The 24,561-nt window shown below is 44.3% G+C and overlaps 1 protein-coding gene across 1 annotated transcript in view; it reads right to left on the bottom strand.

Moving 5' to 3' along the window:
- Positions 1-24,561, bottom strand: part of rsrc1 (arginine/serine-rich coiled-coil 1) — a 110,067-nt gene that overhangs the window by 1,475 nt on the left and 84,031 nt on the right. The window contains exons 7-9 of the mRNA XM_084559179.1: positions 18,953-19,024; positions 3,697-3,803; positions 770-877 (exon numbers count right to left, since the gene is read on the bottom strand). Of these exons, the coding sequence (XP_084415305.1) occupies positions 770-877; positions 3,697-3,803; positions 18,953-19,024 (287 nt within the window). The remainder of the gene's footprint in view (positions 1-769; positions 878-3,696; positions 3,804-18,952; positions 19,025-24,561) is intronic.

The raw sequence follows: 24,561 nt of genomic DNA on the forward strand, positions 1-24,561 counted from the left end.
CTACGCTGCTTACAGCTGCACTGCATGTTATCTGTGTGTTAGATTCAACACCAGTGAGTTCTTGTCTGTCCGCCTTGCACCGGTGTCATGGTGCTAATGAGGCTGTGTGTGTGGGATGACAGTATCTGAGCCGGGCTAATGGGACTCATCTGTTCTAATTGGAAGTGGAGCTTGAGCTGAAGCTGGGGCCGGGGCCCGCCTGGGGCATATTGCTACCATACATCAGCCTGTCTGAGGGTGTGTATGTGTGTGCATTGAGCTCGGGGCTGTTGTGTGTGAGTGTGTGTTAGGGGGTTATCTGCATACATCAGGGGCATAACTTAGTTTCCCCAGTGGAGATAGATGACTGGGAAGCCCCAGGGAGCGTTATTGGAGTTTAAAGTTTTCCTTCTCGTTTTTCATCATTGGTCTGCAGTCAGAGGAGGAGGTGATGTTCGGAGGCTATAAACTGTTATACTGCAGTCGCATGATGCACCGAGAGATGTAAATAGTGGTGGTGTTCGTAGCAGCAGAAGCAGCTTTTTTTAAGGAAAAAGTTCACAAAGTTTGTCCATCAGTCAATAAACCCATGCAACCACAGTTATAAAAACAAGATGGTAAATAAAACGACAAGAAGCAGGATCAAATTTAGCCGTGCCTGAGGATTGTAAAGTGCTCAGTGGCTCAGACGTTGTTAAAAAGTCTGCGTGTAGAGCTGCATGTCAGTTTGGGGTGATACCGAAGCCAAAAGGGAAAAGTGAAGATTGAAAGGTGTCTGGTGAGGACTTACATTGGGATGAGCAAGAGTGTCGCTGTCATTGTAGACTATAGATATGGGAAAAGTGATGTCCGGAGAACACGCCTCCTCAGACTCCAGCTTCACCTCAACTGGCTCAAGCTGTAGTCACAGAAATACACAGAAATACGGAAGAGTTCATTCAAAAACGGACAAAAATAGACACAGAAACATGATGAATGTACTAGCCAAATTAATTAACACAATGTCGATCAAGCTAATCAAAGCCAGGTTGACCTTTCTGTATTTTGCAGTTTTGAATCTGGTGTCTGTGACGACATTTCTGTGTTAGCTGATTGGTAGTGAAGCGTTCTAAGTCAAGTCAACCAGCAATGAGCTGAGCAACCGTAGCGACAGAGACAACGTAGCATCAAATTATGGCAAACAAGTGGTAGTTACCAATGTAACCAAGGTTCTATGAATTCACTGCCTCTGGAGACCTGGCAGAATGAAGGTTTTTTTTTTTTTCTCCAATAAAAAATAAACTGCGTTCAGAGGAAGGATTATGCTACAAACAAGAAAGTGATTGACTACGAGGACAAACGCTTATAATTGGGTTGGCTTTTCCTTGTTGGAGAGCTGGAACAGAATGGATCATAGAACAGGATTAACCTATGATTTGGACGTAGTGAGCGCAGAATAGAAACGGGACAAAATTATATACAAACTGGCAGTACGCATACAAAAAGCTGTTGATTCTGAGCATACTGCCGATACATGCAATTGCCCCACAAAGAGAATGGAGGGAAGAAGCTCCAGAATGAAACTGAACCAATAAATAAGAATCTGAATCTGTGTGTTCTCACATTACAAGTCCTGTTAATTTAAACAGGTCTTTCTTGGATTTCTGTACATTACCAGCAAATTCTATAAAACTACAAGTTCGTAGACTGGAATATGTTAATGGAGGTACAGAATTGGGACTCACCAAAACGACAACTGTGAAATGAAGTATGACATTTGTCCAGCAGATGGCAGAGAAAGACTAGCCTATTGAGTAAACAGGTAGAAACTGTCTTTGCATGTACAGTAAGGAGGCAGTGAGATTTAATGTATGTTCTGTCCTGAAGTCAGTCACCTTATATATTGTGTGAGCCTTTTTCAGAACTCATATTAGGTTGTTTTTTAAAATTCTTGTAATTAGAAAAGCTAAAAGAAATAGCTCTGTGACAGGTTAGCTTTGTGAGCTGAACAGCAGCATTATGCACGTTTGTCTCAGCTGCAAACAAAAGTTTTTATTTTTAAAGAACATAAAATAACAAAGCCTCTCTGCCCCCCTCATGTTGCCGTCTATAGAGTCAGAGCTGATGGAATAAAACTCGATATTAAGAATAAGTCCTTCCTCCATTCCTGAGGGCTTCACTTAAGGCCATAATAAGTCCCACATTTGAACGGACAGCCTTGTACTTGATAAAAAAAGACGTATCAAAATGAACACTTTGCCAAGTCCATTCATGTCTCAAACGCTCCAACACCAGCCCCAGAGCAAATGTTTACCCAGTTGGAAAAAAAAATCTATTTAAAATTCATTTGGCAGGATACTAAAAGTGAGAGCGAGATCTGAAACACACTGGCTAATAAGCACGGTGATGTGCCAGATATCTGATAGTGTAACTAGTCATTACATTTCTTGGGAACGATATGGTGAATATACATTTCTAATGAATGCAGCTTTGCTTGAAAGGAGAAAAAGAAGGGATTTGTTTTTGAAGAGCCACTGTAGCTGATATGAAAGCCTTCACCGGACTCTCCTCATTAACAGTTGATTAAAAATATAAATGGTCACTGCTCATAGCTAAATGGTTATAAACGCTAAACCCAAATAAACTTTATAGGCATTTAATCTGAAAAAAAAAAAAAAAACCCCAAAAACATTCTGTTATTTTGGCACAATTTACTTGAAAAGTGTTTATTTAATTATCTGTATCTGTTACAAGCATCAGCCATTGTTCTTTCAATTGCAGCCATTTATGTGATACAGCCTTTAAAAGAATACAAAGGCTTCTTAACTGAGGATGAATTGTGTGGGTCTTTTAAGCCGTATTTGACCAATGACGATGAGAACTGAACCCAAAATACTGAGCTGTTAAATAATTGTGTAAACTTGTATTTCATCAAAACACTTCTGTTCTTGAAAAAAAAAAGAAAGAAAGAAACTCATTAAAAATCTACAGATATGCTGCACATCCTCTCTTCAGAATTTAAATAAAGAATATTTCTCTCTTATGTGATTTTACAGGATATATTTGGCTTAATACATACAGGATATAACAGTGGGCGGGTGGAACGCTCTTTTTTTCCTTACGGGAGACCAAGGTGCAAACATCAAACCTACCAGATAACTGAATCTGGTGGAAAATGAGAGAGCTCAATATGTGAAAGATGCAGGAGACTTTGACTCAGAGAAGTCTGTGCCGTCTGTCTACGTTAGACCGCAACCACCCGGGTCCTGACCTCTTGTCAGACTCGCCAAGATATATCCCAAAAGTCCGTGCAGGTTAGCTGTCACATGTTGTCGCCTATCTTTTCAAAACAGCCATGAGCTCCCAAATAAATCTAATTCCTGCTCCTTCAGAGAGAGGAACATTTCAATAATGACTCCTGTGTTTTGTCTGCATCTGCACAACCAGAGGAAGGGGAGGAGGGAGGGGGGTGGGGTGGGGGGGGGGGGACACAGAGGACGGCTGCTGCCTGCTGCGGCTTTTGTGTGGGTGCTGCCGCTTTGGAGGCGGCGAACAGTGGAGCGCCTGATGAAACCGTCTCGGGTCGGAACAAACGGCGCTGAATGGGGATGTTTGATTTGGTCTGGGCTGTCTCTGGACAGACGGCACAGCATTGCAGAGAGGGGAAATTCAATAAGAGACGGAGTGAAAAGCCAGAGAGACTGAGGGGCCGGGAGAGAAAAGAGAGACAGAACGCACCTTTATATCATCCCTGGATGATTTGAAAGCCTGAGGAACAAAGGAATCACTCTCGATGGCCTCGATGTCCTTTATCCTTCGCACTTGCTCCTCCAGAGAAGTTCCCTCTGAAACACATGTCACACAGAAGGAAGCTATGAACAAAAGCACACACAGAAACACAAGCATGCACACAGACACGGGGAGTGTCAGCCGACCCATGTCATGTTCTGAAAGGCAGCAGATTTCATTTGGATCGGGCCATCTCTCTCCGTAATGCCCTCTGACACATACAATATGAAAGATCTGATATTCCCCTATTTTAATCTCGTCCTCAGTGGAAAAGGACTCTTGTTTAGCCAAGGGCAGAGAGTTCCTACAAAAGGCAAAGCAGGAAAAAAAAAATACTAACAAGATAATATCCAGACAGTGAATTACACTCAGATAATGCATTTTAAAATAATCAAAATATGAACACAAACTCACTGCAATGGAATTTCATTATGGAAGACTAAATGTGATTAGGTTTCATACAGTTTTCATGTATCAGGAGGCATTTGGCTCCGGCCCGTCCAATCAAACAAAAAGACGCAAAAGGTTTTCAAATGAATTACTCTCGGATATAAACACATCAGGATTCTGCATATCAGATAATAAATCATTTCAAGAATTCAAGAGCAGTCTTTTTGTAGCGTAGGAGGGCAAAAAATAGGTGTGCCAGAAAAGTTAGCGACAGGAAGAGAAAAAGAATAAAAAAAAAAAGTCTGAATGCTCCCATTATTCTCTGGCTGTCAATCTTTCTACTGATCAGTCAATATCCATCCCTCTCTCCCCCATCCATCCGTCCTCTCCTGCACTCTCCCATCTCTCTATCTGTCAATCCAGCAGACATCCATGTTCCTCTGCTGCACTGATGTAGGCTGTGTCATGAAAACAAGTACACAAAGGGGAACACACACTCGCCGCGCACATACACGGAGGATGGGACGCGAGTGCTCCCACGTGCTTCGCGAACTTACATACTCATATTCGTGGCTTGCATTCAGCCGTACATGCGGTATAGTTACTGCACACACACTGGGTGCGACTGGAGCTAATAGCAGGAATTAATTCAATCCATTAGCAGCTACAGAAAGGGTGTCACAACGGATCTTAATGGCTCCGGTGTTTAATGAATAAATGAATATTTGTTCCAGCTTTCACAGCAAAGCGTCACATGCTATCAAACACACACACACACACACACACACCCTATTATAGTTCATAATAGCACTCAGACAAACTCGGTTTTGATTTTAATGCAGTGCAGAATTGGACAACTGAGTGACAAGTGGAATTAAGCCTTCCTATATGACAGACTATCAGCTTGTCATCCAGCGCAGGAAGATGTGAGCACAGACGCACTGCACAGCGGCTCCAAAAATAGTCATTACCTTGACTGGGCTGCTAGATGAAGACTGAACACTGGTCCAATATCCTCCTGGAGACTGCGGCCTGTCCTTCACGCCACTATCGCCACTGCTGGGCTGCACCAGCGCACGTGACCACGCTTGAATGGAACCTAATGCCTGAGTCTGGCCGACAATTAATTTAGCACAATTAATTTGCTTTTTTTCCAATTACCCCTTCTCTGCTGTCCTTTTGAGAATGAATACCCTACATAAACAGTTGCCGCACTGACATGCATCCACACACACACACAGCCATATCTGCTAGCATCTCCCTGGCAGGCCCGTCTGTTGCCGGGCTGTCCGTGCACGCTGCAGGAATCCATTAAGACCTCAGACTTTTTGACAAACACATTATTGGTAGATAAAATGACTTCCATATGCTGTTTGTCAGATGTCAGCGGGAAAAGATATGTATTTCATGAGAAAATCAAAAATAATGGACTTTGAGTGCGGGCCTAGCAAGCTTAGAGGCAGACAAAAATCAATACTCTAGCTGGGCGAGCGCACTCTGCAGCTCGGAGAGGTCAAAGTTGATATTTAATATTGACACATTATCTGGCAAATTAATTTAACAGGTCGACTCAATTGTCACCGCATTAGGAACGCTTTCTCTGTCAGCGATGAGAGGAGGATAAAGTGAAAGCAGAGAGAGAGAGGGAAAACAGACAGACAGAGGACGAGACAGAAAGGAGAAGAAACTAAAGTAGGCAAATAAATGCTTTAAATATGGTTAGTATTAATTCTCTGTGGCATTTGTCTGTGGATGCAAATATATATAACAACCAGGAAATGGATTCAAACTCAAAGTCAGTAAGCTTTTTAGTGTACCATCGTGAATAATGGATAGTGACTAAGCAAAGCGTGCCAGCGCGTGTTTGTGTCCTTGCATGATTACATCGGCGCAAGACGGGAGTCAGAAAACTCACTTGCCATCTCATTACTGAAATTAGTCAGATAGACAGCGGCGCTGATGAGTGCCTCAGAATCAATACGCTATTGTTCTCCCTAAATAGCTGTTTGTCCACTTCATTGATTAAGACCAGAAGACGGGGAGAGAAAATCAAACCAGCCAATGGAAACAGATTCCAGCTCATCTCCTTCAGCCTTGAAGATGGGAAGCGTCGCGCAGCAGTTACACGTCCCCGCCAGAAGAGGGGGCTGTTCAACAACACATGTCTGCGCGTGAAAAGCTCAGGCCTCGGGCTATGGCAGTGTTGTCTTTGTACACTTGACTTTGGTCTACAGTTTGTCAGTCACGAGCAGCCGAGCTGAATATATTGCCGTTGCTGATTAATTCCAGTAATTGAGTGCACTAGCGTTCCAGCTAAATTACCGCAGCACTTGTTGTTGTTTTGTGGGAGGAAAAAATAAATAAAGGGAAAGCTAACTGCTTGGTTTATTAAGGCCTTGCAAATTGCGGCAAATCTTTTGACAGTGTTTTGGAATTATATGGCAAATGGGGAAGTTAAAGGCGTTTAATGAATGCATTAAAATGAATAGGCGCGAGCGTGAGCTGTGTGAAACGGGGACTTAAGATATTGAGACGGCAATCACAGAATATAACATTCTTCAAACTGTCAAAAAAGAGAGATCCAGGGCCTTATTTTAAATTATTCTGGCATATTTTTTAATAGATCCACTGACACTCTAGTACAAATCCAACCATAACTTGAACCTGACTTCTTAGAACACATGAAAATAAACATAAATTAAAGTTTTGCGTCCCCCATGCCTGGCCTCCACATGTGCACACACTCGCACTCGGCAACATCTCTTGCTTTCCCAGGTTTCAATAATGTGCCTCTCCCTCCCTCCCTTCCCTCCTCCGCACCCCCACCCTTCCTCTCTCCCTGCACCGTGCTAAAGATGTGTAATTCAATGCTCAATTTAGGCCTGTCTCAGTGGAGATTTTTTTTTTGCCTGCTAATTGATAGAAATTAAGCCATTAATCAAGCCACTAGCCATCATTCAACCCAGGGAAGATGAATACAAACTTTCATAATAACCACCTTCCCCATTTTAGCCCTCATTAGCATTAATTTTTAATGTAATTATGCTATTCTTTTACACTGAGCTCATAAATTACTGCTCTTTTGTTGCTGGCTGGCCTTGTAAAATCCAAAGTAATGCTTTGTAGTCTGATCTTTAAGGCAATTACTGGCTTCTTCACTCTTTTATCTCCCTGCATTTCCAATAACCTGCTCTCTAATGATTTATCTCCGCCGTACCCCCCCGCCTCGCCCCGATCCGCTTCCCTGCTCTTTCTCGCTGCACCAGCGGCCAACTGCCCTGCTGCCAGCCTCCGCCTCCAAGCCCCATCCGCCCACATTCTCCCCATCTCTTTACAGCGGCCCCAGATACGTTGGGAATGCACACAAACACATGCACGAAGGCTTGTCTCCACCAGCTTAACTGTATTAACACACTCACACGTGTGCGAGGGCATTCAGTGTGTGTGTGTGTGTGTGTGTGTGTGTGTGTGTGCAGAAACTTTGTTTGCTATCTCCTTTAGTTATTTTCCAGCTCGCCCTTCATTAGCAAGTATCCAGCTCCAGCAATGGCGACAACACCTGGGGAATGCCAAGGTAAGAGACTGGCGCTGCCTCTCATTCTCTCTCTCTTGGCTGGTCTCCTGTGGGTCTTACCTGTAGGGTAGCTGCTCTTGTTTATGTAACCCCTGAGCTGAGTAAACACACACGCACGCACACACAGGCACACACTCGCAGAGCTTGGCATCAAACAGCTGAGTTAAGCTTAGCAGGGCTGTGTGCTGGGGGCGATAGAGGGGCTCCGGTCTGGCCCTGTTCTCAGCAGCAGCATCCTGGCTGCATCAAAGTCTTTACTGTACGATTCTCCAGGCCCAAACAACAGGCTGCTACGGTGCACGACTGGGAATTGGACTAAGAAAAAAAATTAAACAATAGGTTTCTTATTAAAATCCCACAGATAAGATTTCATTATCAGCAGTAAATGACTGTCTGCAAGACATTTAGCTTCAAGGATTACTCTGTCATTGAAACGAATAAATTACGAAGCCTAATGTTGCTGCTAATGAGATGTTTTGTTGACATGGAGGTGAAGTTTAAACCGGCTCTGCACAGAATCAGAACCATAGAAAGCGAGACTACGAACTGATGTTATTAAAAAGGTGTGGGCCTTGGTCTGGTAATACTTTTAGACTGTATTGATCAGAGGGCCCACTGACAGGTTCTGATGTTAGCCCTGGAAATGTATCAAGTGGCTAATGAGCAGCTATTAGGCCCATCGATTTGCTGATTTCAATTGATAGCTAGCAGGCCAAAGCTGCACGTCAATATTTGCATAACTAATACCCTGCAGCTTTAGGCAGTGGAAAATGAGACCTCACTGAGTACAGGAGTCAGAAAGGAAAGAAAAATAAAGAGATACCTGTACATTCAGAGAGAGGATAACAACAGCAGACAGAAACTGACCAACAGCTTAGAGCTATGAGTAACCCATCAGATACTATGAAAAGTTAACCACTGTGTATTTACTCTCTTCTGTATGAATCTGCAACAGTCAGACATAACATTATGACCTACTGTATGGGTCTCCTGTGTCTGGAAACAGAATGTGGGGGCCTTTGGGTTCTGTGGGTTGAGGGGAGGGGCCTCTGTGGATCAGGCTTATTCCAGTGCATCCCACAGATACTTTATCAGTTTGGGATCTAGTGAATTTGGAGGCCAGGTCAACACCTTGTGCTGTTTTTCGTGTTTTTTGAGTGGTTCCTAAACCGTTTTTGTGTGTGTCTGTGTCAGGCTGCATCCTGCTAGGGATGGCTACTGCCATCAAGGAGTGTCATTCCTATGGGGTGGGGGTGCCTGGTCTGGTCTAGGTGGGTGGTACATGTCTAAGTAACATCCACATGAATGCCAGGTCCAAAAGTTTCCCAGCAGAACATTGTATTGTCACAAGATGATCAATGTTATTTTCTTCTCCTGTCAGTGGTTTTAATGTTGTGGCTGATCGGTGTATATGTCATCTATAAGGCAGTGAACGTCATGGTGATACTCCAACAAGAGGTGTGACGCTGGCGTCTGCATGACGCCTGTAGTGGTCAGGGTCAACAGGTCACACAAAATGGGGGGGCGGGGGGAATTCTGACAGGCTGAGCCAGATGTCCCGAGTCCGTCCCCAAGGAGTGTACATATATGTATGTATGTGTTTGTAAGTGGGTATGCGAGCATGGAGATGTCCAATGACAGAGCAGGTGGCTAAGCTAGTCTAATGTGCGTTCCCACGAGACCACACACGCGCACATATCACGCCCACCACCCCCTCATTTGGGAAAAAAAAAAGCCACATGTCTTTATAACGCATGTCTTCCAACAATACAGCATCCACCACAATATATATACGCAGGCCAAGTGATCCCCTGCGGTGCTCACCTTGTTATCAGTGTCAACTGGTCTCTGCGGAGTTCTCCGCTCTGTCAACTCCTGTCACAGCCATCAATGCTCCGTCACACATCACGAATACTGTCTTACTAACGCTCTCCCTCAAGGTATAGCTCTCTTATAAGTTAAAATATCATACACCATCATGTTCTTTGGATAAAAATGGCCTAAAATGTAGCCTTGAGCGCAATTTAACCTTAGCAGATAACATGTGATATGTTTATATGATCCTATGTGATATCTATTTGGCATCAGGAAATGAAGAGCAGCTGGTGACTGAGTGTCTCACGCACACACACTTTTTGTAGTGTCCCATGCTGATAGTGATCTCCCACTCTGCAGTCAATAAAGGTCTGAATGATGAATTAAAGACCCAAACAACCTGCTAATGACAGGATGACATGGCAGCCACGCGCCACGCTCGCCTATCTGCCTCCACATCTCCTCTCATCCCTCGCTGCTCACCACTTCTCCCCTCGCCGCTGTCATTCACGCCAGTTCTGCTCATCCATCCTCTCAACTTCCTCCCCTCAGCTGACCCCGTCTCTAGTGAATAATCCCGCGACTACAATTAAACGCATTTGTGTTAAGCCTTCCTTTGTCTGCGGGCCATAATGAAATCCCGGGGAGGAACAATAGATCGGTGCCAGTCTCTCCTTCTGTCCATATATCAGTTGATCTATTGCGCACAATTTCCAGAGCCACAGAGTGTATTTACAGGAAATGATGCAACAGATCTTGTTTGCTCATTTACATGTCTTGCATACCTCAGACACAACTCAGGAGACTTTAATGAGACGTTTTTAGGAAAATGATACAGGGGGATGTTGCTTTTTTGACTATCACGGGGGTAAATAATATAAGGGTCTACCTTTTGGGAATCTAGCACTAACTTATCCAAGTATCCATGAATATTTTCTGCAAATAAGTCAGCTATTTATCTGAAATCCTAGCTAAGGCTTGACTGCACAGTGCTCACTGCAAACACTTGGAGGCTAACCAAAACCAGGTGGGTGTGTTTCTCTTGCTGCATATGTGTGTGTGTGTGTGTGTAGGGGGGTGTATGAGTGTTAGGTGATGTCCCGAGTCTGGCCAGCGTCACAGAATCTCATTAAATAGTGAAGCTTTCACAGGCTGAGTGGTGAGATCTTCAAGATCACAGCCACTTTCTCCGTTGACAGTCTTTGAAACGGGGATGGGTGGCATTCCTGACATTTTGTAAGATGTTTAGTTTTGCTACATTTCACCAGATTAGCACCGAGTTAAAAAATAAATGTTGGTTTTGTGAGCCTGCTGCAAGATTAAGAATCCCCAAATCTTAGGAAGGGATGGTAAACAAATTTTACACCCATGTCCAAAAAAAAGACTAATACAGAACTTTACAGTAACCTGGAGTACAGCAATTGCATATGTGTCTGTGAGGCTCAAGGACTCTTTATTAAGCGCAGTGCTGTTTTAGCGTGATTAGAAATATAGAGTCCCGCCCTGCCCTTTACCAGAAATAACAAGCATTTGACTGCATTAACTTGATTTTAAACTAGGCTGCCCGTATGTGTGTGTGTGTGCGCGGGAAAAAAAAGTGCAGAGGTCTCCATTTTTCGATCCCATGCCGGTCAGCAGCTCTTTTATGAACAACTCTATAATTAGAGAAAACACCAAGCAACTAATTACTTAATTGGAGCAAGGTCTTTAAAATGAAAATGATGTAATCAGAATCCTGGAAACATCAACTCACAAACGGGCGCACGTGCCTCGTGACCTACAGTCTACTTGACATGTAGCCATCAAGCAACCAACTCTCTCCTCTTAGTTGAGTTGTAATTGATTCTCCCTTTTAGTCTGCTGGCTCCTGACAGCGTGTGCTTGTGTGTGTGGTTGTGTGTGTGTGTGTGTGTGTGTGATACAGGGAAATGGACAGAGAGAGTGCTGTTTGTGTGGTCTGCTACAAACTATATTAGTAAAGGTCATGGCCGTGTGTGTGTATGTGTGTGTGAGTGTGTCTGAGTAGTAATTAATTAGGCAAATGTCCCCCACCTCCTCCTCTTCTTCTGACCTGAGTTGTAGACTAATAACCTTGGCCCTGTGCAATACATTACTCGGCTTTATTCCGCGTTATTGGAGGAAATTGTGAAAATGTACATCCAAAACTTCCTTACTTTAAATATTTGTGCAACTGATGTCCAGTCTGTACATTAACTGATATTAAAGACCATAGCTAAGAGCAAAAGGATTTTTGCTAAGAGGATTCTCCTGTTGAAAGACGAACATTGTAGATCAGGTTATATCTACGTTCACTGATCTAAATTGGTCAATGCATGTCACATCGCCATAACCCGGCCTTGTCTCCAAAGTTGCATGAAGCACAGTCTTGACCGCATACAAATATGAACTAAGAAATGCAAGTTAATGCGAACTGTAACGAGGCATTTTGTCTAATAAGTTTGATTTTGTGATGGATGTAGAAAGAAATGGTCAGTTGTATATCCAAATTCCATGTGAGCAGCTACGAAAAGGGTTAATCAACAACTTAAGAGTCTTGTTGAATGGATCAAGCGCAATTTGAACAGAACACCGCGTCTTGCGTGAATTTAAAATCATTCCTATACCACTAAATATAATCACATTTCTCTACTAGTATCTCGATCTTGCTGTTTCTGCTAACAATATGCTCACCATACACGTCAGGGATTCTCATGCAACTTCATTACAAAGCATTGCAGCAGCTGAAAAAAAACATTTGAATGCCTCCCAATACGCACACACACACACAGTCTTGAGTGACTTCTGATGTCTAATGACAAACCTTGCAGGGGCCACCACATGGCCAGAGCCACCCAGGATGCCAGCACTTTGACCTGCAACAGTCTGCGTGTGTGTCTAATCACAGCGGCCCTGACCACCCTGTTAGACTGCAGCGAGCACACTGCTGCGGTGTGTGTGATCATGTCCAGACGTACACGCAAGTGTGTCTGTGTATCCGGAAGCCACTTTCACATACTGAGAATGTTTTTAGTTAAGCGTGGCAAACTTATCCTTTATATTCCTATAATTCAGCCTGAGTGATCGTATTGATGACTAAGGTAGATCAAGTGTTTCATTTTTTAATCAAAGTTTTTTAATCAAAGTAAAAATTATATTCAGACTATTAGTTTTTTTAAATTTGATTTGAAGAAATATGTTTCACAAGTCACTTACAAACAAAGTTTCCCCCCCGACATTAATTTAATCAAGAAAGAGGGAAGTTCCAAGACGTTTGTGCGATACCGCACTAAATCTAAATGAAATGGACACGAAATCTGGCAAATATATCAAGCTGGTGACTCAACGTAAAGCTGCTGAATTTACACTGGTCTACTGGCAGCGGGTTAATTGATAAGCGTGACCCAAGAAACGATTACCAATCACGGAGGGTAAAAGGGCGCTGTCAATCATCCGTCTACTTGACCTGAATGAACAGGGGATGGAGGCTTGCATGGTCAATTTCTGTGTAATCTAGCCCATGGCTCGGCTGCTATCGAGTCAAACATGTCATTCCATAGATATCCTTATAGAAATTATTAAGCTATAGGCCCCATAGCTGCAGAAGTGACAACCATCAGCATCCCATTACCCCGGGACAACAAAGGGTCAAATGGGGTTAGCGGAATTCGGCATTCGCCGCCACTCTTTCGCGGGACCAGCAACGCTTAGGACAGGAGGTCACCTAATCACCTTGCCGAGCCATCTCTGAGGGAGAGAAGGGGAGGCGAGAGGTAGGGGGGGAAAAAAGTCAACTTTAAATTTGCAGTGATGAAAAATCAATAAAGCAGTAATTGCTTGGCTTATCACCATGCAATGAAACAAATTGGGAGGAGAAGGAAAGCAAGGAGAGGGCTGGCGTCCATGCTGCACGCTAGGGCTTTTTTGGCTGCAGTGTGTGGAGCTGAGCATAGAACGAGAACGAGGGAAAGAGAGAGAGGAGAGGAGAGGAGAGGAGAGGAGAGGAGAGGAGAGGAGAGGAGTTTGGGCTTCAGTGGGCCAAGGCAAGGAAAAAAGGTCTCCTCGTGATAATTAAATCTTCTCACACTGATTTTCTGCCAAATTTATTTCCCTGGGGACCATAACTCTGATTCAGTGCTTACAAGCCTTGCATAACTAATCATTTCAACGTGGGGGGAACCACAAACCTGAATGAATAGGGAGGAGACCGCTAGACTGAATCTGTGGCACTATTCATCTCCAAATCAATCATCATTTCAGGCAGGACAAAAATCAGAGATAAATATGGAATGTCCTTCTGTGAGAATGTGCTCGAATAAGACCTTTAAAGCGAAGGCGGAGGTGATTGTCTGCGCGCTCTCTTCGCCGCTTTCTGTGCGGCGCGGCGACACCGGCAGGAAGCGTCCTTTAATTCCTGGAACAAATAGAACCCACGAAGCCAATGAAGTGTCGGTTCAATATTCCTCTGACTGTTCCTGGCATGATTGTGTTGAACATAATAACACAACAAATAAGGCCATTTATCTGAAGTAACGACAGGAGATGAGGCTAACTCCGCTAATCAATACCGAATCGATACAAACCAGATTTTCTTACATCAAAATCACTGAGACAGATCTTCCTTCAGCGCAGAGTGCACAAGAGCAATACAGTGCCTCCCTCGAGTCCTAAGGTAGATCATATAGCTGGTGGAAAGAACACAGTTTAAAAAAAAAAGAAAGAAAAAGTATAACGGTCGACCCAGAGTGAGGATGCTGGGAACTATAATTATAGCGACTCTCTCCTTGGTGAATCCTCATGTTTTAGTTAATGTGATGAGATCATGGACACCAGATCACTCGTGTTTACCAGCGGATGAATTTCACCGCTTGTCCTTCAAGTGATGCTGCTCGGTGAGTTAGCGTGGCACGCCACACCACACCAAGGCTTCCCCCCCCCCCCTCCACTCCACCTCACCCCCCCATCACCCCCCCGGTAATTAAAACATTTAAAGCAGAGCCAGCCCCCCGTGCTCCCGGGGTGTGATATGGGGGTCACGCGCCTGTAGATTCTAATTTGCGCACCATTTGTATTCATGACAGGCACGTGCTAAATATTTAACAGCAGCCTGGCAGGAGTTTTGTATTGTTAGGCTTTCCAGGTCAAATAATTTGATTTCAAGGCAGATTACATTAAGCGTCAATGTCCAAGCCACCACTCTCACTTGCCTCTCATTTCCTGTCTTTTATTACAGCTGAGATAGGCAAGAACTGAAGGGATACGGCTTTGGATAACACGAGAGCTTGTTATCCATGGATTAGTTATTATTTTCAATTAGAAAAGGGATCACATCATTTATTACCGACACACACACACACACCCACACCCACACTCTGGTATTGCATGTTGCTTGAAAAGCTGAAATCTAAGCTGACTGACAAACTGTTTAGGAGAGCATGCAATCGTAGCTAACAAGAGAATATTATTTCTAACAAATGATGCTGCAGGCTCTTTCACCCTTAATGATATTTCTAGTTATATTGATTGTCCTTGACTGAGGTATACGTCAGTGCGTATTCTCACTCTCTCTCTTTTTCCTGTATGTTGGACAAGTAGTAAGGAAGGAAACCAAATCCAGACATTTTCTGTTTCAGCCGTGGCCCTGCGGTGATTGACAACAGAGCTAGTTAAACGGTGATGAGGCGTTAATGGATGCTGGGTCGAGGAGGGAGGGGGGAGGCAGGGGCTGGAGGGGGGCCTTGCGGTTGAATATTTAATGGTCATATAATTCCCGAACACAGACACACACACAGACAGGTACACACCCAACCCGTGACCTGTCCTACACACGGCGTAATTAGGGAAACAGTCCTTTCGTTTAACTGCCAAAAGAGCAAACGCTAGGTATATATTCCCCTAATGATATGGGTTAAAGAGCTATTATACGTCTCATTAAAATATATGATCTCCCAATCTGGTGGTGGTTTGAGGTAATGGGGACGGAGCAGGTTCGAGGCTAAAATACCATCCGCGGGCTACTGTGCCAATCCGTATCTACATAATTCTGTATGTCGGAGGACGGCTGCACAAATGAAAAGATGTTTCTGTCGAAGCCTCGCAAACGACACATGCGCGGCCCAGATTTCAGCGCTGAGAGTGTGTTTAAGGTCTTTTGAAGTGCGGTAGATTGTCAGTGTGTGGGAATGAGCTGAGGTTATCGAGCATTTGACACCAATTTTTCATGCCAGTTAGTTGATGAGCCACGCGTTTCCTTAACTCTAAAGACTCCAGAGAAAAGCAGGAAACAACATAAGATCTACGTGAAGCAAAATGAGGCTCAGATTGATGAGGAACGTGACTGCTCATACCACTCATCCCACCTCAACCAGTTGGACCGGACACCTGCAGAAACTGAACCTGTTATACTGCAGTGAATAGCAATTATTATTTTGACTTTTTCTAATTGACTAATAGAAGCTTTTTAAAGGTTTTTGATACCTTTGTCATACACCGATCAGGCATAACATTATGACCACTTTCCTAACATTGCGTAGGTCTCCATTGTGCCTCCAAAACAGTTGTGACTCATCAGAGAATGGACATGGGCCTTCTGAGGGTGTCCTGTGGTGCCTGGCAACAGAAAGTTGTTATAGTGGGGGCCTTTGGGTCGTATGGGTTGAGGGGAGGGGGGCCTCTGTGGATCATCCCTCAGATACTTGATCAGTTTGGGATCTAGTGAATTTGGAGGCCAGGTCAACACCTTCTGCTGTTTTTCACGTTTTTTGAGTCATTCCTAAACTGTTTTTGTGTCTGTGTCTGTGTCTGTGTCAGGCTGCATCCTGCTGGGGATGGCTGCTGCCATCAAGGAGTGTCATTGCTATGGGGTGGGGGTGTGTGGTCTGGTCCAGGTGGGTGCTACATGTCAGGAACAAAAGCTTCCCAGCAGAACACTGAATTGATGGTCAGTGTTATTTACTTCTCCCGTCAGTGGCTTTAATGTTGTGGCTGATCAGTGTATATATGATAACTGAATACTGATTTGGATAAGAAGAAACTAATCATTTAAATATGCAAATCACAATAAATACTAGAAAATATTGTAGGAATTCCCACTACACACTTTTTTAATTTTATTTATTTTTATGCTCGGTCCCATTAAATTATGCAACCACTCAATTATTCCTCCACTTGGTTGATTTAACTTGTGCGAAGATATCAAAAGTTGCTGTACTATATTGAATATTAACTGAAACTTACTTCTGTCCACTTGTACATACACTACAGTACTACTACACACTCTAGTTATAAGTTGCCTTCAGTAAAGTGTTAGATTTAGTCCATCTTATTATAGCTGGACTCGCCATGTTAGCTAAAAGCCCCCTGGGCAAGCAAACAGCATCTCTCAGCTTTAATAGCCTAAACAAGGCATGCAACTAACAAAGGAGTCCTCCACCCCTCTCATTCTCACACCCTTTCATATCATATGTTTCCTTTTTCAACCGCTGGCATCATCTGGCTGCCCTTAACCAGAGAGCCAAACACTCCTTTTAAGTGGAGACTACTTTGTTAACTGATGACCACAGGGCCAGTTATTGATCCTCTCCTTCCTCTCTCTCTCTCTTTCTCTTTCTCAGTAAACCCTGCTGATAAAACCCCCTATTTTCTCTCAGGGCTCCGCAGTACGCAGCCACAGTTCGCTACAATAATAGCTTGCATATTGTAGCATGAACATGAATCAGATCTCGGCAGTTTCGATTAGGGCTAAACTAACTCAAACACATCGCCGGTCTAGGACGTGGATCTATTTATGAACGAGGAGTGTAGGTGGTAGTGTTCTTCGCTTCTCCCCTCCGTTCTCTTTAAAAGGTTTTTCCTCATTTCAGTTGACTTACAGGTTCAAGTGTAAACTTTCTAGTTGCACTGACCTCTGAGAGGCCCTGCAGGGAATAAGGAGACCCCTGGTGATCTGCTGTTTAGCAGCAGCAGTGGCCCACCTCCTCCATTTTAGTTGCGCTGGGAGGAAGGGCAGAAGAGGATGAAGCTAGCATGTGCGTATGTGTGTTCATGTGCATTTGTGACACGGGCTTCTCGTGCTACCCAGGCAAGGGCGAGCCTCTGTCGTTGCCTCTGTGATCTCACTTCATGAGCCCCTGAGCAGAGGAAGGAATAAAACCACAGTCCTCGAAGGCAGTGCCTGCACAGCATGCTGTACTGCACTGCTGCACTACACAATCAAGCACAATACCTTTTTCCCACACAGTACGAACAGCTGGAGCGCAGGAAGTGGGAGCTTTGAGCAAAGGGGAGAAAGAGTCAACCGATTCCAAAAGGAGGCAACGAACTTTGCTTAAGAAGCCTATTTGACTTGGAGCCTTGATCTGTTGCCCCGAGCAAGGCACTTAGTCACCACTTTGGCAATACTTCCACACAGAGATGAGAGACGGAAGGATAAGGAAGATGCAGAGACGAGAGCTGGAGAGAGGTGCAAATAGCTGATGAGGACAAATGGGAGCAGGGAGAAAGAGTATGAGAAATAGAAAGTAGGAGAGGGGAGGAAGAGTCAGAACCCCAAGACCGAGAAAAAATGAATAATATTAAGGTGAAAAAGGCCAAAAGGGTGGAAAGAAAGAAAAAAAAAAAAAAGAAATACAGAAACAAAAACAAATCAGGGCGCAATAGAGAGAAGGAGGGAATCAATTCTTCCCAGATCTGGGGGGGCTAAAGCAAGTGTGCAGGGCTAATTAGTTTCTGATGGCTGGACTTTCATTTGGCTAAAAGGTCAGCTAACTTTAAAGGTCACGCTGCCCTGCATCCAAATACAAAACAATTACACAAAAGAGAGGCAGCAGAGAGTCCAGCGGTATTAAAACACCCACACTAGAACAAATGATGCCGCTGCACGTGTCTGTGTATGCATGTGCATTCTCATTTATACCACGGATACGTTGTCAGGACAGTCGCTGCAAATGGGATCAGTGTAGACATAACAGACGAGTAAAAACACTGACACTGCACAGCATAGCAGGATCATCTCGTATCATAAGACTGCGTTTGTGTTCTTGCATTTGAGTCTATTACAACTGCAGGCTCACATAATTGACACAGACGCTTTAAAACATGCACACTTAAGTTTCGCTCAGATAAACCTGATCCAGTTAATTTTGGGCGACCATGCAAAAAGCAGAATTAGTGCAACAGATGTCTCACAGCCCACAGTTTTGTTGAGTGTATTCTGTATTCCGGCGCCTCAAAGTTAATATGGTGGCGAACGAAATATCAAACACTTATATATTAACTTATTTAAATTATTTCATAGCTTCAACAACAGCTCTCAATAATGCAAATTGTGTTACTCTTGCTTATTGTTTTTTTTTTTTTTCCTTTGTGACTACATTGTCAGTTTAAAGGGTAAGACAACACATTTAAAACACAAAAACACACATAACTCACCATCTTCCAGCTTCTTCCGGGCCTCCTCCTCTCTCTTGGCTACTTTGGCCTTCAGCACCTCATCTGTCTTAGCTGTAAAGAAAAGGACAAGCAGACCAGATATGAAATATTTATCAATTAAAGGGACGATTGTGGATTTAAGGATTTAAAAAAATATATATTTTTATCGTAGGTGTTTGTAACAAATAAATCCTCTCACTCCTTTAACACAGATTATATGGATCCAGTTGCATTATCAAGACGCTAAAGCTGCTGTTACATACTGTAATGTACTGTTTAAAACAAACAGTCATCACAGGGAATGCAGGAAAACTATCAGAGGGCTCGTCACTAAAAGAAAATAAAACAAAACAAAACAAGAAAAATATGAAAGATGCCTCCTTCTACTCTCCCTGCCAGGCAGCACCCTCCTCTGCTTTTCCCTCATACCCCAGTAAAAAGTCAGCGTTTCTTCCTGAGAGGTGTTTATCGTCTCGCAATAATGAAAAGCTTAAGAGAAAGTGAGGCAGCGGGAGTAAACACTCGTCAGGGCATTTTAAGCATGTCTCATCATGAGCCGCGTCGTCTCGGCTCCCTCTTCCTCCACCTTTCCCCCCGAATAATCAAGATGTTAAGCCACATTAAAAAATATAATGCCGTGTATGGCAGGACTATCAATACTGCCTCTAAATTAATTACATTTCCGTTGCGGCGCATCATTTATTTTGCAGCGTTAGGGCCTCGGCGGAGCCATTCGCCTTTATTGCTATCTCACTTGGTTGATGAGTGAGCTATGTAAAATTGAGTCTCCAATATCATTACACTTAATGAGTTTAAACTTTGAGGGAGGAGGGAGGAAAAAAAGAAAAAAAAGAGGGAGAGAAACAGAAGAAGGGTGTGAGCTGACGAGAGGGAAGAGAGGAGGAAGGGAACGAGGGAGAGTGCTGCACTGTTTTGGGGAAGTTAATACAATATAAGAGTGGGTGTAAGTGTTTGTGAGCGCTTGCAGCGTGTTTGTGTTAGGGCACAGCTGTGGGTGTCCAAATGTGGTTTATTGCACCACTCGAGACGGCTGCATGCGCGCGTGTGTGTGTTTTGCGCGCAGGAGTTTGTATCGCGGGTAAATATGTTGACTAAAGAACACATATGTCTGCGTGCGTGTGTGTGTGTGCGTGTGTGTTTGGATGCAGGAGGCCACGGGTTGTGCTAGTCTCTCTGTGACAGCGCTGCCGTTTTTGTTCGGTAATTGGCGTAGACAAAGAACCCGTCACACCGCTGTTACGGCTGGTTAAGTCTGGAGGTTACGCATCTTTGCTAACAATGACTCTACATGGATGACTGAACCCTCCTCTACCTCCCGTAGCTATGGTGTGTGTGTGTGTGTGTGTGTGTGTGTGTGTGTGTGTGTTAGAGAGCCTGGATGCAAGCCTCACCAAATCAACAGCAGCCCATCTATTTCTCTTAGCAAACACAGTTATAATTTAGTAAGTTTGTGTCTGTTTGATTGTGCCAAAAACCCACACCGTGGTCTGCACTATCCGCTTGGCAACTCCAATCATTTTCCTGTTTGTATGCACAGATGTGAATTTGTGTGCGTACACCTGTGTGTGTGTTTTCGTGCGTGTGTGTGTGAATGAACTCCTCTGTGTTCTTCAGTTCACTCTTTGCTCGGGGCTACTGAGAGGCAGGTAGAAGACTGAGCGGTATTGGTGGTGTGATGGAGCAGAAGGGAGACGGGGAGAAAGAGGAGGGAAAAAAGGGAGAGGGAGATAGGCGGTTAGATGGGGGCCGTGCAGGATAAAGGAAGAGCTAAAACAGCAAGGGAAACAGACAAACAAGCCAGAATAAGAGAGGAAGCTTTGCCAGTGTGCACACAAACGCGTACACAAACAACAGGAGTGATTTGTCGCCTCCTTTTCTTTGCATGTTTATCCTCCACCTCTATCCCTTCATCCCTCCCCCAACAGGTTCTCTTATCCGCTCGCTCGCTTCTCTCCTTCTGTTTTGCCCTATCCCACCCCTCCCCGTTTTTAATGCTTTCTCTTCCTTCTCTTGCTCATCTCTCCAGTACACTGTGCCTGGGGGCGATAGCAGCAAATCAAACTGTTTATCCATCTCTCATCAGTGCACTGCCTCACGGGGCTCCTGCCCCCTCAAAACAATGAAAGTAGGCCTGAGCGCTGAGCCGGGGATATGATTTAATTACATCAATAAGAAGCTCTGCTTTAAAAAAAAAAAAAAAAAAAGATTAACTACGAAGAAATACATTAAAGCAACATACTTTGCCGCACTATCATGAAAAGCCGGTTTGCATTACGGTTGTAAAAAGCATCTAAAAAGGAATTAAAAACCGCATCAGTATAGGCATGTCTGTCTGCAGAGGCTGCTCACTGGAAGTATATTTCTTGGCAACTTAGTGGCTCCAGTTCATTGTCGGATAATTCTGTGATGGACTTTTATTAAAGCGGGTAATAAACGGCCGGGTGTTGTGGAGAGGAGAGGCCTTTCACTTCATTTAGACTTCGTTCGGTCTTGGCTGCAGGGGCGGAGGGAAAGAGGAGGGATGGCAGCGGGAAGGGGCGGAGAGCGTCAGTGAAATCGCATTGTGATTATGAGTGTAATTGCAGCTCAGGGGCCCAGGGGCCATGTAGCTCTGATGGCGCTGGAAGATGTTTTATGCGCAGCAACAGAGAGGAAGAAAGTGAGAAAGAGAGAAAGAGGGAGAGTGGGAGGTAGAGGCAGGCTGCCAGGATGGATCTCGTTTTTCCTTTTTTTTTAATTTTTTTTTCCAGAATCTCCTCTTCTATCTGTTCTCTCCTCCCTTCTTTCTCTTTCTTCTTTCTTCTCCTCCTCCACCAACATGTGCCTCCCCTCCTCATTTTCTCCTCTTCTATTCTCTTCTTTCCTCCTCTGTTCTCTCCTGTCCTCCTCCCTTGGCAGGATTAGCTGGGTCTCGTTAGAGGGGAAATGTAATAATGCTCCCACCAGGTGGAATCGGGCCCGCTCCATTATCAGCCGGGAGATGGATGGGCCGTGTAGGGCCGGCGGGGGCCAAGCGCGCACGCAATTTAGATTCAATAAACTGGCAAAGCAAGACCCCCAATCTGATTTATCTCTTACACGCCGCCAATGCTTGCTGCTACGATGCTGATTCCCTATTACCGCTCAGAGAAGGACTATTCATTGGATGTAAGGAACGGCAGTCAGAGAGGCTTGTCGGGCCCCCGGGACGGCGGCAAAACAGATACAGCAGAGGGTTAATACGTTTACACACAGATAAGCAATTAAATCTAAAGGCTGAGGTGAGTTATAGAGTTATTAAGGAGGGGATTGGGGGGGGTGGGAGGGTGGGGGTTGGCGGTTATTCAACGCAAGAGTGTGGTAGCTTGGCCCTTAGGCCGAGTACAGTAAGTGAGTATTAGAAGTGAGAAAGGCTATCATATTATAGAGTTCTTGAGGTGAGAGAACAACAAAAGAGCAGTCGTCTGCCCACGTTGTTCAATAAACTCAATACAGCACTTACAAACTAACACGGCGAAGACAGAGTTCAGCTCAGCAGTTACCCACTTAGCTCGCTGCATTCTCTGAGTGCGTCTGTACAAATGTAAGTGGGGAATGTGTTGGCGGAGCAGGCGTACTCATATCCATATACCTGGCTCCGAGTACGCAGAGCATCGCTTTTGACTGTGCGTGTGTTTGTGCGAGAGCCGCGGCGATGCAGCAGCAGCAGCAGCAGCAGCGTTGGTGGTGGGTGTCATTCCATCCGGCCGCCAATCAAAGTGAATCTGAATGTCAGCAGGAGAGGAGGCGTGATAAATCAGCCTCACACCCAACGACAAACAGAATATTAGAGGCAGCGCTGCGCCATTGGAAAAATGTCCCTTCCAATCAGCCGAGCACTTTACAGTGAAGCTCGGCAGCCGGGTCTCCAAACAACACTGAATGCCAGAGAGACAGGCAAGGCCATAAATAAATAAATAAATAAATAAATAAATAAGAGACAGACAGGTTGGAAGACGGATGGACGGACAAACATGTTGACACGCTGACGAATAACGGCCCTGACAGGCAAAAAAAGACGAGACAAAGAAACGTACGGAAACAACGGGGCCGGTGGACAGACAGACAGGTAGGCACGCACTGACATGTAACAGGCCTGACAGGAAGGAAGACAAGACAGACGGACAGTTGTAAGACGGACTGATAGATAGAGAACTGTATATTGACAACAATATCTCAGTGTATTCGAGTCCTTTCTGTAAAGGAATGAAATGTAACACTGCAAATTTGGTTTACCTCTACACTGATTTTGCAATTAGAAGGACACTGATGGCATGAGCATGTATTTTGGAGGTTTTTTCTAGTTTCTGTGGTATGAGAAAGGCTACCTTTCTTAAATTCTAGTGCTTGGCATACTTTTAGAAAAAAGAGGAATGCAGAAACATTGTCCAACTTTTTGTTAAGAGTCAGAAGAAACGATATTCAAGAAATACCGACACTAAACACCTAATGAGGGATACATGAAGGACACTTAGAGGGAGGGGGAAAGTTATCTTTTAGCACAGATAGAGCATCCGAGCGAGCGATGCGATGATACAGAGGAAAACTACAGCAGGTGCAGAGGTTAAATTGGATCACGGGAAGAAGCAATATCCAGAGAAACCACTGGGTGGCACAGCACACAGACAACACAAGCAGGTGGCAGGTTCAGCCAGGCCTCGCTTTACTGTGAATGTATGTATGCGTGTGTGTTTACATGCCGGTGCCTGTGGGTTTGTACAGGACTCTCCCCTGGAACCGGCTCACCTTGACCTTGTAGCTGTCAGCTGTGATTTGACACGGGGCATTCTGATCGGACGAGCGGCATCATTTAAATATCAGCAGAGAGAACCCAAACAAAAACAATCTTAAAAGGAGACGCCCACACAGAGGCAGCATTAATTAATTGCGCAACCAGTGTTAGTCCTAGTGTTTGTCTCCAGACAAAAGAAGTCATATAAAACTGCAATCAGTTCACAGAAGCTCTGTAAATGAATCAGTGTCTCAGCTACAGCCACGTGAAAACCAGGGAGGATGAGTTCTTTAAGGCAGATGACAGCAATCCTGAATGACTCCTATCACAGTCTACCCTCTGCCTCCGTCATCAAGCCGAATTAATGACACCCATGAAATATTAACAAACTAAACAATTAGAGAGAGGTATCTTACAAAAATCAATCAATTATTCATTTGCAACTGTCTAAAAAGCTTTCTTTCTTTTTTTTTTTTTTGTTTCTCTGCTATATTGTGATGCTGGGGGGAGAGAGGGAAGGAGACGGGGGTGGGTGGGTGGGGGGGGGGGGGGGTGCTTCAATTAGATTTTCTACTCCTGTGGTGTAATGGATGCTTCAGTGAAGACTGATTATCTAAATGAATGAGCCAGATGCACGTTGCTAGTACTGAACGTCGCCACAGTGTTGGCATACTGATCTCTACTCTATGCGATGCATGTAGTCAAGGGGGACATGTTTCTGTCATTCATCTCAATGGGAGTTTGGACTTTTTCCTACGTACAGACTATGTGTGAGACGCAGCCTCCCAAACTACGGAGCTTTGCCTATGCGACATTTGCTCTATTCATTTTTAAAACA

This window comes from Chelon labrosus, assembly GCF_963514085.1.
Source record: "Chelon labrosus genome assembly, chromosome: 13".
NCBI lineage: Eukaryota > Metazoa > Chordata > Actinopteri > Mugiliformes > Mugilidae > Chelon > Chelon labrosus.